We start from the raw sequence: 12,108 nt of genomic DNA, 5'->3' as shown, positions 1-12,108 counted from the left end.
CCTCTTTGCAAAAAGCATATGGCATGTCCTTTTGGAAATCTGTACACAAAAGGTTGACCCTCCATGATGACTTGTCAGAACCGATTGATGTATTATGTTCTCAAATATGATATGTTGAATTGTCAGCTGGAGCGATGTACTATCTTTTACACTGGTATCTGGAATTTGTATAGTATTTGGAGAATAACTCTAACAATCAATAAGTAATAAGGGAACAGGGAACATATTTTTTTTTTATTTCTCTCACCTCCAGGTACTTAGGGAATTTAGGGGACACTTAGAGTTGGCATGAAATTGAAAAAAATCTGACAATCTTTAATATTGCCAGGAGGTCCAGAATAGAAGTAGAGAGGGAGATAAACAATTAAAACTTTACCAGTTGTGAGTGTAGTGCTTTATAGAGCTCCTCGCAGTCCTATGTCAGGTCCAGTTCCATAAATAATGTAACTCGTTAGGATATGAGCATATAGAAATTCCTCATACTGTAATAACTAACAGATGGTGGAGTTTATAATAAATGCATGTGGAGCCTTGTTACAGACATCGATGTGCAAACTGGTGCAGACACAAAGAAAAATTTATTTCCAGTAACAGCAGAACTGGAATATGCGGAATTTATAGAGCATTGTATACAGCAGACTTCAATTTCCTATATATTTAATATAAGTAATTATACATTTAGATGGTTGCATTCATGTTTATAAAGGGTTAATGAAAATTGCAATATATTTCTTCAGATAGATAATGAGAACTAATAAGACAGAAACAGTTATCATAATCATCATTTTCTTGCCTGTATCCATAAATCAATACTTTCAGAGATAGATAGATATGAGATAGATAGATAGATAGATAGATAATAGATAGGAGATAGATATGAAATAGATAGATAGAGAGATAGATAGATAGATAGATAGATAGATAGATAGATAGATAGGAGATAGATATGAAATAGATAGTGAGATAATTTGATAGATAATTTGATAGATATAAAATAGTTAATTAGATAGATTTGATAGATAGATAGTTTGATAGACATGAGATAAATAGAAAACAGGCACCAGGATGCCACATTCTGTGTAATTCAGTGCATTATGTCCTCCCGCCCCCCATGAGAAATAACCCATACATTCCTAATTCCCCAGGAGAGGGGCAGTCATCTGCCATCATTACTCCTCACATTCTTGACCACATTTAGTGTAGTAGAGTGTAGGAAATGTGTCCTCAAGTGCGGGATGGAAGCGTCCAGATGTCGGCTCTTGTTCAGTTTAATCACATTGCGGAGAGGAAGTTAATCTCCAGTTCCAGTCATTATGATTAGAGAGTTGTTTAGTGTCTCGCATTGATATGTTAATGGTGCATAGAGGAGATGTAATTACACTGACCACACTTGTGACTTACTCCACTTGCTGTGATAAAGTTCTTCCTTGGAATTTCCTCTTCTCATTTTCCTCTCTCAAATGATCAAACTGCAATTTTTGCGGGTCAGATGGACCTCATGTGTGTAGTGCACCATAAATTAACTGGATTTTCTCATTTTCTACAACTTATTTTGCTATACCGGCGATCTGTTCCTGCCGCCATCTCTCTCCACCCGGCAGGCATGGACACCGGAGCACTTGCCTGTCCTCCCTCCCTTGTTCCCTAGTAGTTCATGCTTCTGATCCAACCTGGCGGGCACGGCCGCAGGAGTAAGGCTACTCCAATGCTCACATAGTCTGAGGCCTGCCTCTTGCCTTTCCATAGGGCATGATCGTGCGTGCTCTCTCTCATACTCTTATGGGGGAAACGTGCACCTCCATCTTCCTCAACCTATGGCTGACCGCCTTTGAGTATTTAGGGCATCTTTGCTTGTGGGAAAGTGCCTGAGCAATACGTTTTCTAATCCACTAGACCCTGCACAGATGTGTTATATTCTACTTGTGCTTGACCTTGGCCTGTTTACTGTATTTTGACCCTCTGCTACCTGACCTGACTTCTTCATTTTTCCCATATTTTCAATTTAAAAAAATGCTGGAACTGGCTGAAACTCGTATTGTATTTTGTTTGCTGAATAAAATGAAATAAAGGTCTACTGAGACTTTACTGCAGTGCTACCAGCAAGATTATGTGCTGAGCAGCATTTACACATTATTTCCCAGATTTGAGCTTGTGCTTCCTGCCTGGACCTTTAGCCTGTCACCACATTGCACATACTCTGACTGTCCCATGCTTAGCTTGTCCCTGACTACATTTTTACCTGATCCCACAGTGCTCCACATAAGTGTCTCTTGACCTTTGTGGATCAGAAGCCACTAAACAGAGACTACTCTAAAAGGTAGCAGCCTGGTGTTTCCTCTGCAGCAGAGTCCAGAACCCTGTGTAGAGGTTGAAGGGTGAAGACCAAGGAGTTACTTAGATAATGCCCTTCGGTTTCGGGAGTATCCACAAGTCATATCTGTTCAGTGACATGGCGCATTTACATCCGCATCCGTAACAGCTTTATTCACATCTCCATCGGAGCCCAAGTCATTTATCAGACACCACAAGGGAAACTGAAAGATCCATCACAGGTCAATAGGGTCCATGAGATGCCAGTGGGATACATTGTGGTTTCCTTTTTTTTTGCTGATACTATGATTTATGTCTTTACATAGGACTGCAGGATGCGTCTCCATGAGTCTGTGTGGTCCAGTGTTGTCACCCACATAATCCAGGGACTCCAGTTTTATAGGATAAAATGATTTTCTGAATGTCGTCTGAGCTTTTCTTTACCAGGAAATAATGTCTTACGGGAGGAATTTTGAAGACGAGATCATGAATGTTTTTCTATCATTTTTGTATTTGCAGCCTCACTGTGACGGTGTGTATGGATGTATCCGGACAAGGTATTCCACGTCACATAGGTCAGTAACATTCAACTCTTTGCATCTATCAGACTACCAGGACCTAAAAATTTGTTAAAGGGGTTATCTCATGATTAATGTAAAAAATGAAAATCGGACATCATACAGTACATGACAATCTCTTTCTAACAAAGCTAGAACCAGACCTGTACCTGACACATTCATTAAACCAATTGCTCTGCTAGATTTATATCAAGCTGGCAGCTTGGGGGACGTGGCCTTTCTGCTGCAGCTCTCTCCCTATCACAGCTCAGGAGGCAGTTGAAGAATGGAACTGAGCATGTGCGTCCACCTGAGCAATATGGACAGGCAGATAAGGAAAAGAACAAACAGCAGGTGGCGCTATACAGATACATTTTATTGAATAACTTAGTGGTTATACTAAATTTCTAATTACCGTAGATGCAATTACAAAAGTATTCAGTTCCAGCTGCTGGTTTGAAAACTGCTCAATATTTTTCTTGGGACAACCCCTAAGATCTTTTAAAATTGTTATTTAAGGGACATTTTCAAAAATTCCACCTAAAACACTGCGTAACTTCGACATCTCCACCGCCTGCGCAGGGGCTTATTAAGACTGGTGTGTAAAACTTAATAAATGTGCCCTGTAGTCTTTAAAGGGTTTGTCTGGCTGGTAAAATGTTTTTGTTTATTAAGAAGTGATACTTCAATGCTTCCTGGCCCACTCTGTTCTCTACTTCCTGGTCCGTCTTGACACACAGGAAATGACCCCTCAGCCAATCAGTGCTGGAGGCGGGTCACCACTGTGGCCAGTGATTGGCTGAGCGGTCATTTCCTGTGTGTTGAGAGAAACCAGAAAGTCGAGACTAGCGGGATCCGAGAAGAGCTGGAACACTTTGTAAACCATATTAAGGATAGTGTTGCTTATTTTTTCAAAAATAAAAAAAAAGAGACATGAATTTTGAGCAAATCACACAATTTGAGCCCCCGCAGTGTTTATATATCTAGTTCATTGCATGGAAATCTTGCCCATGTCCATTGTGACACTCCTTTCATCGGGCTAAAGGCCAGAACATAAACAGTGACCTGTCTGACACCGTGAGATATCTCCGAGGGGTAGGAAATCCTCCCGCCATCTCCCTCATTATAACAACAAACAGCAGTGTCATCAAGAGACGCTTTCTCCCGTTTACATTGGCTCCATTACTACAGTTTATCTAAATAAATCTAATCTTCTCCAATGAATAGGGGGGGGGGGGGGGGGGGATGGGGAAATATTTGCTTTAAATATAAAGTAAATTAATTTTTTGTTTAAGCATGTTTTATACTCTATTCACATCCAAAGCTTGGTTGTTTAAATGTGACTGGAATAGGGAAAAATTATGTAATTATGGATTCTTTAACTATTATATATTTTTATATATACGGTAATATTGTATTGCTAGAATGAATTATCTTTCTCATATCTATCTATCAATCAATTATGTTATATATCTCCTATCTATCTATCTATCTATCTATCTATTATCTATCTATTATCTATCTATCTATCTATCTCCTATCTATCTATCTATCTATCTATCTATTATCTATCTATTATCTAATCTATTATCTATCTATCTCCTATCTATTATCTAATCTATTATCTCCTATCTATCTATCTATCTCTCTATCTATGATACATATATATATATATATTCCCCTAAACGTCCCTGTAATAGAAATATTAGCTGTACTATGTATTATATCTTCATTCATAGCTCTGAGAGCTGAACTGGAACTGGACTGGTTAAAGCAGAAGGGAGCAGTGAAGAGAACCATCTTCCATGACTACGGCACAACGCACCACGTGTTCAATGTGATCGTTGGGAAGGATATCGGAAAGCAGTGTCTGGACTTTGTTGTTTATCTCAGAGTGAGTTCTGAACGCCTGATGTAATAAGTGTAGACATTTATACAGCCAAATCTTATCATCTGGTCTGTATTTAGCATTAGAGTTCCATAAACAGCGCCACACCTCTCCACTGGCTGTGTCCGGTATTGCAGCTAACCCTTTTAACTATTCATCGCCGAGGGGTAGCTTGAAACTGATCACAATCAAATATCTAAATCAGAGCCCTCAGCTATGACATGTCATTTATAGGACTGGTCTTCTCATATTGGGCAGAGGGACACAGCCCCTTAGGCTCCAGGTTCAAGAGCGTATTCTCTGCCCCGCCATAGTTACACCCATGACTAACAATGATTACAGCAATCTGATGTTTATGGGGGTCTACCAGATGGAAACTTCTTATTTCTACTGCTGATCCCACTAATTACCACCCCCAAGGTCCACAAAAATTTGGGATTTTCATGTAAACATTACAGACCTTGAATTTGCTCTTGTGATCCTTTGAGATCGTCTCTAATCGGTGGATGAAAGTGGCAGCAAGTGTTCAATTCACCTACAGCGCCACCACACGAAGAATGAGGAACTGCACTGCGCCAGTGGAAATCAGTGAGCTTTCTGTGCAATGCACGGACGTGCCGGGTCCTCCAGAGCCCCCAAACAACTCAGCGGGGTCTCCGTTCACACTGGGGTTTCTGATTTCACACTTTGCCAGTAATGTGATCATTCCCCAGTGACACAAATACTCCAGAAGACAGAGACCCCCAAGGACGATAGGACCCCAGGCAGTGATAGGATCATTTGTCCAATCCATTCTGATGAAATGTTAAAAAAAAAAGCATGTTTTTCCAAAGAACCAAATCTAAAGATTTTTTGTTGGCCTTTTTTTCCCCACAGGAAGAATCGGAGTTTCGGGATAAGCTCACCCCCATCACTGTCAACCTGAATTACAGCTTGGAGGAATCTGCTTTCTTGAGTGACCAGGATCTGAAACCAATATTGAATCTCTATAAGGAGCCAAAAATACAGCAGCAGGTGTGTAGTACCACAGACAGGTTCTCACCTATGGGACCCACACCTGTATCTAGAACAAAGCTCCCAAAGAGAACAAAAGCCCCCCCATTGATTTCTATGGGAGTGCCGAAATGAAGGGACCGCTGGCTCAGCTATTTCCAGCAGTTCCATGAATGGAGCAGAGGCCGCGCCAACCAGTCATTTCTATCTCTTGAACAAAAGAGAACAAGAGCGCACCGGGCATGTCCAGCCACCCTCCATTGATTTCTATGGGACTTCAGAAAATAGCTGAGCGTGCTGCTCGGCTATTTTCAGTGCTACAAAAGAGACAGATAGACAGACAGACAGATAGATAGATAGTGTAGGTAAACAAAGAAAGATAGATATTAGATAGATAGACATGAGATAGATAGATAGATATTAAATAGATAGATAGATATGAGATAGATAGACATGAGATGGATAGGTAGATATAGGTACCGTAGATAGATAAATAGATGGATAGAAAAATATGACATAGATAAAACTAATATTGGAGGCACATAAAGTCCCCATGGACGTCTACGGGAGCAATGTTAGGGCTCCTCACAACCTCAGAGATTACACGACCCATTAGTGATGGGGCGGCTCAGCTCTGCTACTTTACCACTTTTGTCCAGAATTTAGGAATCCCATTTATAATCACTCACATAAGTTTGTGCAAACTTTGTCAATTTGAAATCTGTCAGGTCCTGCATAATATCTTTTTGATGTTTCGAAGACAAGAAAGTGTTTGGACAATTCTGATTTTGTTTTAAGAGCTGCCAAAAAGAAAACATTTGTGTGATAAGAAAAGACGGCCGCTTAGAATAACTCAGGAAGCAAAACTCGCAGCGGACTGGAAGCATCTGTTCAAAAACTCTTAAAGGGGTTGTCCCAGCTCCCCATTTTTCCATGCTAAGATGGGATTAAACGTGGTCCCCGGGTGGCCGGGAACTTAATTGTAGAGAATGGGAGCTACAGAAGCAGCGGAGCACCGGGCGGCCGGGCAGTGTCTGTAAACCAGGGGCCGGCACTCAGCCCCTTCCAGTCACGGAAATGGTAAAATGGGACAACCCCTTTAAGACCGCTTTACACAGGCCGATAGAGCAGGCAATTATCTGGAACAAACTGTTCATTCCTGATAACTGCCTGCTGAATAAAGAAGGGGAAAGCTGCATTTACAAGCAGCAATCGTCTCTTCTGTATGGGGATGAACAATTGCTACTGTGATCGCTCTTCCCCATAGAGAATCATTGTTCCTGTTCACACCAGAGGATCTGCTGTCCAGAAAAAATTATTTTGGTGTTCGCATCAGCGAAGCTTTCACCTAATTTCCTGAAAATTGCCTCGATTTGTCTGCCTGTGTAAAAGGGCCGTTAATGCCGAATAATCTTTTCTTAAAATACTTTCTTGACTTCTGTAACTTAAAGGGGTATTCCCATCACATACAATGGGGGCATATCACTAGGATATGCCCCATTGTCTGATAGATGTGGGACCCGCAACTCTGTGACCTGAGAACAGAGCGGGGAGAGTTGTGGCTGGAGGACCCCGGGTTTCCCAGGGTCCGGCCACCACCAGGCGCTGCTCCCATACAAGTGAATGGGAGAGCACGGCTGTTTTGGGCGGCCCTATAGAAATGAATGGAGGGCGGCTGCACATGCGCAGTGCGCCCTCCACTACTTTCACGCTCCATTCTCCTAGCGATGTGCCCCCATTGTCTGTGATGGCAAAACCCCTTTAAGCTTAATCAATTTATAAGTGAAAAGTTCTACAACTTTCTAATAAACTACAGGGGAGATTTGTCAAAACCGGAGTTGGCGTCACTGGTCTTGGTATCCCCGACTTGCACTGCTAGAGGATACACTTAAAGGGGTTGTTGGGGTTCAGAGCTGAACCGGCCCCTCTGACATCTCATGCTCCGGCGCAGGGCAAGGGCGTGTTTGTTTATATTTTCACACTGCTAGACGAAGCGCCTCTTCATAACTTCACCGGATCCACCGCCAGTGCACGAGGTTATTAAGACCAGTGTCTAAAATGCCGGTCTTCATAAATGACCCCCCATAGTGTTTGCAACTTTTTTAAGCCACAAAAATTGCGTAGGGAGATGACAAATCATCCCCATGTCTTTCAGTTCCTGACATTTTCAAAATAATTGTTTGCTGTCAGTGAATGAGAACACTTTTAGCTTCCAGTGTAGACTTTTTGTTTCCAGTGTAGACAATGCCCTGTGAGCTACAATGTATCAGTCTGGATCCAATGTATCTACACTGGACACAATTGTCTGCACCGCTCGGCTGAGTACAGGATCAGCTATGGACATGTTTACTGTCTCAGAATGGAAATCAGAGTGTTCTGACAGCAAGCAGATATCTTGAAAATGTTAAAGAACTGAAAGCCAAAGTATATTAAGGAATCGGAATCTTAGAAATGTCGTTGATGCAGTGATTAAGGCTTTGTGACGGTCTCCTGTTTTCCCCACGCTCAGGCGCACATTCTTGTGGACTGCGGAGAGGACAATATGTGCATTCCTGACCTGAAACTCAAAGCCAAATCGTAAGTCTATATAAATATACATCGCTAGATTGATTTCTAATAGAAGACATGCGTCCCAAAAAAAACTGCCGTGTTACAGACCGCAAAGTGACATGTTTGTTTTATGTGTTGATTATGGCGCTCAACAAAACGTTCTACTAATAGGCTTTCTGTCAGATGGCTTCAGATTTCATAAAACAATAAGAAAGATACAATGATCCGGATTTACTAATGCGTCTAATCAGTAATTACTAATTAGGCTACTTTCCCTTTCCGGTATTGAGATCCATCATAGGTTCTCAATAGCGGAGGAAAACGCTTCCATTTTGTCCCCGTTCATTGTCAATGGGGACAAAACTGAACGGAGCGCTCCAAAATGCATTCCGTTCCGTTTGGTTGCGTCCCCATCGCGGACAGAATAACGCTGCAAGCAATGTGGTGCGGAGCAAGACGGATCCGCCCTGACACTCAATGTAAGTCAATGGGGACGGATCCGTTTTCTCTGACACAGTAGAAAACGGATCCGTCCCCCATTGACTTTCAATAGAAATCATGACGGATCCGTTCATGTAAATACAATTTACGTTTTATCTTGAATTCCAAGGTTACTGAAATTACCAGACACTGAACAAAAACCCACCACAATGGAGGCCCATTTTGATCTTTGCTGTGAAGGGTCTTCTCCCCAGTGTACCCCACTGCTCCATGAAGGAATGGATGCACACACACTGAAAGGGAACCTGTCACATTGTACACGGCGTCTGAGCTGAGTGATGTATAGTTTTATGGGAAAGGATTCAGTAAAACTTGTATTTTATTCATTTAAACCTCTGCTCTTTCTGTGCTTAAAGGGGTTATCCCATCTTAGACAATGGGGGCATATGGCTAGGATATGCCCCTATTGTCTGAAAGGTGCGGGTCCCACCTCTGGGACCCACACCTACAAGGAGAACGGAGCCGGGGAGAGTTGTGGCTGGAGGACCCTGGGTTTCCCCACTTCTCCGATTGAAGTGAATGGAAGCGCACCGCGCATGAGCGGCCACCGCTCCTATTCTGTGGTTTCTATGGGGCCGACTGAAATAACCGGCAGCTCCATAGAAATGAATGGAGGGCGGCTGCGCATGCGCAGTGCGCCCTCCTCCACTTTGTCCGCTCTGTTCTCCTTGTAGGTGCTGGGACCCGCACCTATCAGACAATAGGGGGCATATCCTAGCGATATGCCCCCATTGTCTAAAATTGGATAACCCCTTTAAGGGCTCATGCGCACAACCGTTGTTGTTTTGCGGTCCATTTTTCACGGATCCGTTGTTCCGTATCTGAGTTTTTTCTCTCTCTGATTTAAGTCCTCTTCCGTTCCGTTATTGCACAAAACATATCCGTATGGTTTCCGTATTTGATCCGTTTTTTGCGGATCGTATACAGAAACAGTAACTTATTAATCACCAAACACATGAGCAATATGGGCTGGGCATAGCATTTCTACAGTATGGATCCGCAAAATACGGATGAAATACGGAATGTGTTCCGTATTTTTGGCGGACCTATTGACTTGAATGAGGCTTCGGACCGTGATTTGCAGACAATATTAGGACATGCACTACTTTTTTGCGGAACGGCCATGCAGAATGCACACGGAGTAACTTCTGTATTTTCTAAAACCCCATTGAAGTGAATGGTTCCACATACGGTCTGTAAAAAAAAAACAGAACGGAAGCGGAAAGAAAATACGTTTGTGTGCATGAGCCCTAAGAGTAGGTTTGGGTTCAGGACCCGAACTTGACCCCGAACCCCTCTGAAGTCAATGGGGACCCGAACTTCACTTTATTATTTTCCGCTATAACATAGTTATATGGGAAAATAATAGCATTCTTAAGACAGAATTCCAAACAATATGGCCATTGAGGGTTAAAAAAAAAAAAAAACAACAACTCACCTCATCCAGTTGATTGCGCTGCAGCAGCTTCTTCTACCTTCACTGAACAGGACCTGCCATATGCGTGATGATGTTGCCACGTGGTGACCACGGTGACGTCATCACGCACATCACGAACTAAGCAGGAAAAGACGTAGCAGCATCCGATCAGGACTGGGATGGACGAGGCTGCAGAGCGTGGGAGTGCCGTGGAGATGATGGCATCGGGGGGCTTGGGAGGGTGAGTCTGGCTACTTTCACATCAGCGTTTTTCCTTTCCGGTATCAAGATCCGTCATAGGATCTCAATACTGGAGGAAAACCTTATGTTTTGTCCCAATGGGGACAAAACAGAACGGAACAGATCGCTCCAGAATGCATTGCGTTCCGTTTCGTTGTGTTCCCATCGCAGACAGAATAACGCTGCAAGCAGCATTTTTGATTGCGTCATGGGATGCGGAGCAAGACGGATCCAGCATGAAACACAATGTAAGTCAACGGTGCCGGATCCGTTTTCTCGGACACAAAAGAAAATGGATCCAGCGCCCATTGACTTGCAAGGGTTTTAGTGACGGATCCGTCTTGGCTATTTTAGAGATAATTCAACCGTATCCATTCATAACGGATACAGACGGTTGTATTATAAGGGAATTATAACGTATTATAACGGAAGTGTTTTTACTGATCAATGAAGGATACAGCAAAACCGCAGATGTGAAAGTAGCCTATGGGCTCATGCACACGGCCGCAATTTGCAGGGGCAACATCATTGCAGATTCCGCAGACGGATCCAGACCCATTCGACTTGATCAGTCCACCCTGAAATCAGATAAGACCCCCAATGTGCCCCTGATGAATTGCCCCCTCCCATTGTCCACCATCCGCCCCAGATGCCCCCTGCTGCGATGTCCTCTGATGGCAGCGGCTCAGGAACGGAGCTGTAACTTACAAATGACACTCTGCTGCTACGGCCAAAATCGGTGCTGGTCGATCTCGGCTGTTTAACCCCATAGATGCCACGGTCAGCAGCCTCCCGCAGCATCCATGGGGTTGAGAGGGAGGAACTCCCTCTCTCTCCATCAGGCCGCCGCTGCTGCGATGGCAGCGGCCCGATGGTTGCCATGGCAAACAGATGCCTTACAAAGGCGTCTGGGCTGCCATGTACCTAAGTCTGATCAGACCCTGAGGGTCTGATCAGCCTTACCCTAAGTTCACACCTGAGCGTTTTACAGCGCGTTCAAACGCGCTGTAAAACGCTCAACACATGAAAACCAATGCTTCCCTATGGGAATGGTTCTCACCTGGGCGTTTTACATAATCAAGTTCTTGAGCTTCTTTGGGGCATTTTGACGCGCGTTTGTGGCCATAGGACACTGCAGTCAATTACACAAACGCGCGTCAAACGCGCGTTTACTATTACAAAAAACGTGAATGCAGGGTGAAAGCAGGGTTAGTGTAAGGCCTCATGCACACGACCGTTGTTGTGTCCCGTGTCCGTTGTTCCGTTTTGACTTTCAATGGGTCAGTGGAAAACTCGGCTAATGCACTGTTTGTCCTATTTTTTTCACGGACAACGGTTTACGGACCCATTCAAGTCAATGGGTCCGTGAAAAAACACAGATGCACACAAGATTGTCATTCGCGTCCGCGTGTCCGCACCTGTTTTTTTCCTATCATTTGCATGGCAAACTAAACTTAGATTTTTTTTTACTTTCCTTCATGTTTGGAGATCCTCCAAAAATAAAGGAAGACACACAGAAACAAAAACGGATCGCGGAACAACGGAACCCCTTTTTGCGGACCGCAAAAAAATACTGTCGTGTGCATGAGGCCTAAGTGTAGCACTGACTGTACAGTACATTGCAATAGATGACTATTGCAATGCACTGTATA

At 43.3% G+C, this 12,108-nt stretch overlaps 1 protein-coding gene across 1 annotated transcript in view; it reads left to right on the top strand.

Annotated features, from left to right (window-relative positions):
- ITGA8 (integrin subunit alpha 8) overlaps nucleotides 1-12,108 on the top strand; it is a 149,721-nt gene that overhangs the window by 73,715 nt on the left and 63,898 nt on the right. Inside the window, exons 16-19 of the mRNA XM_044292919.1 lie at nucleotides 2,830-2,885; nucleotides 4,607-4,761; nucleotides 5,632-5,769; nucleotides 8,258-8,325. Coding sequence (XP_044148854.1) covers nucleotides 2,830-2,885; nucleotides 4,607-4,761; nucleotides 5,632-5,769; nucleotides 8,258-8,325 — 417 coding nt within the window. The remainder of the gene's footprint in view (nucleotides 1-2,829; nucleotides 2,886-4,606; nucleotides 4,762-5,631; nucleotides 5,770-8,257; nucleotides 8,326-12,108) is intronic.

This window comes from Bufo gargarizans, chromosome 5 (assembly GCF_014858855.1).
Source record: "Bufo gargarizans isolate SCDJY-AF-19 chromosome 5, ASM1485885v1, whole genome shotgun sequence".
Taxonomy (NCBI): Eukaryota; Metazoa; Chordata; class Amphibia; order Anura; family Bufonidae; genus Bufo; species Bufo gargarizans.
This window is presented reverse-complemented; position numbering and strand designations above follow the sequence as displayed.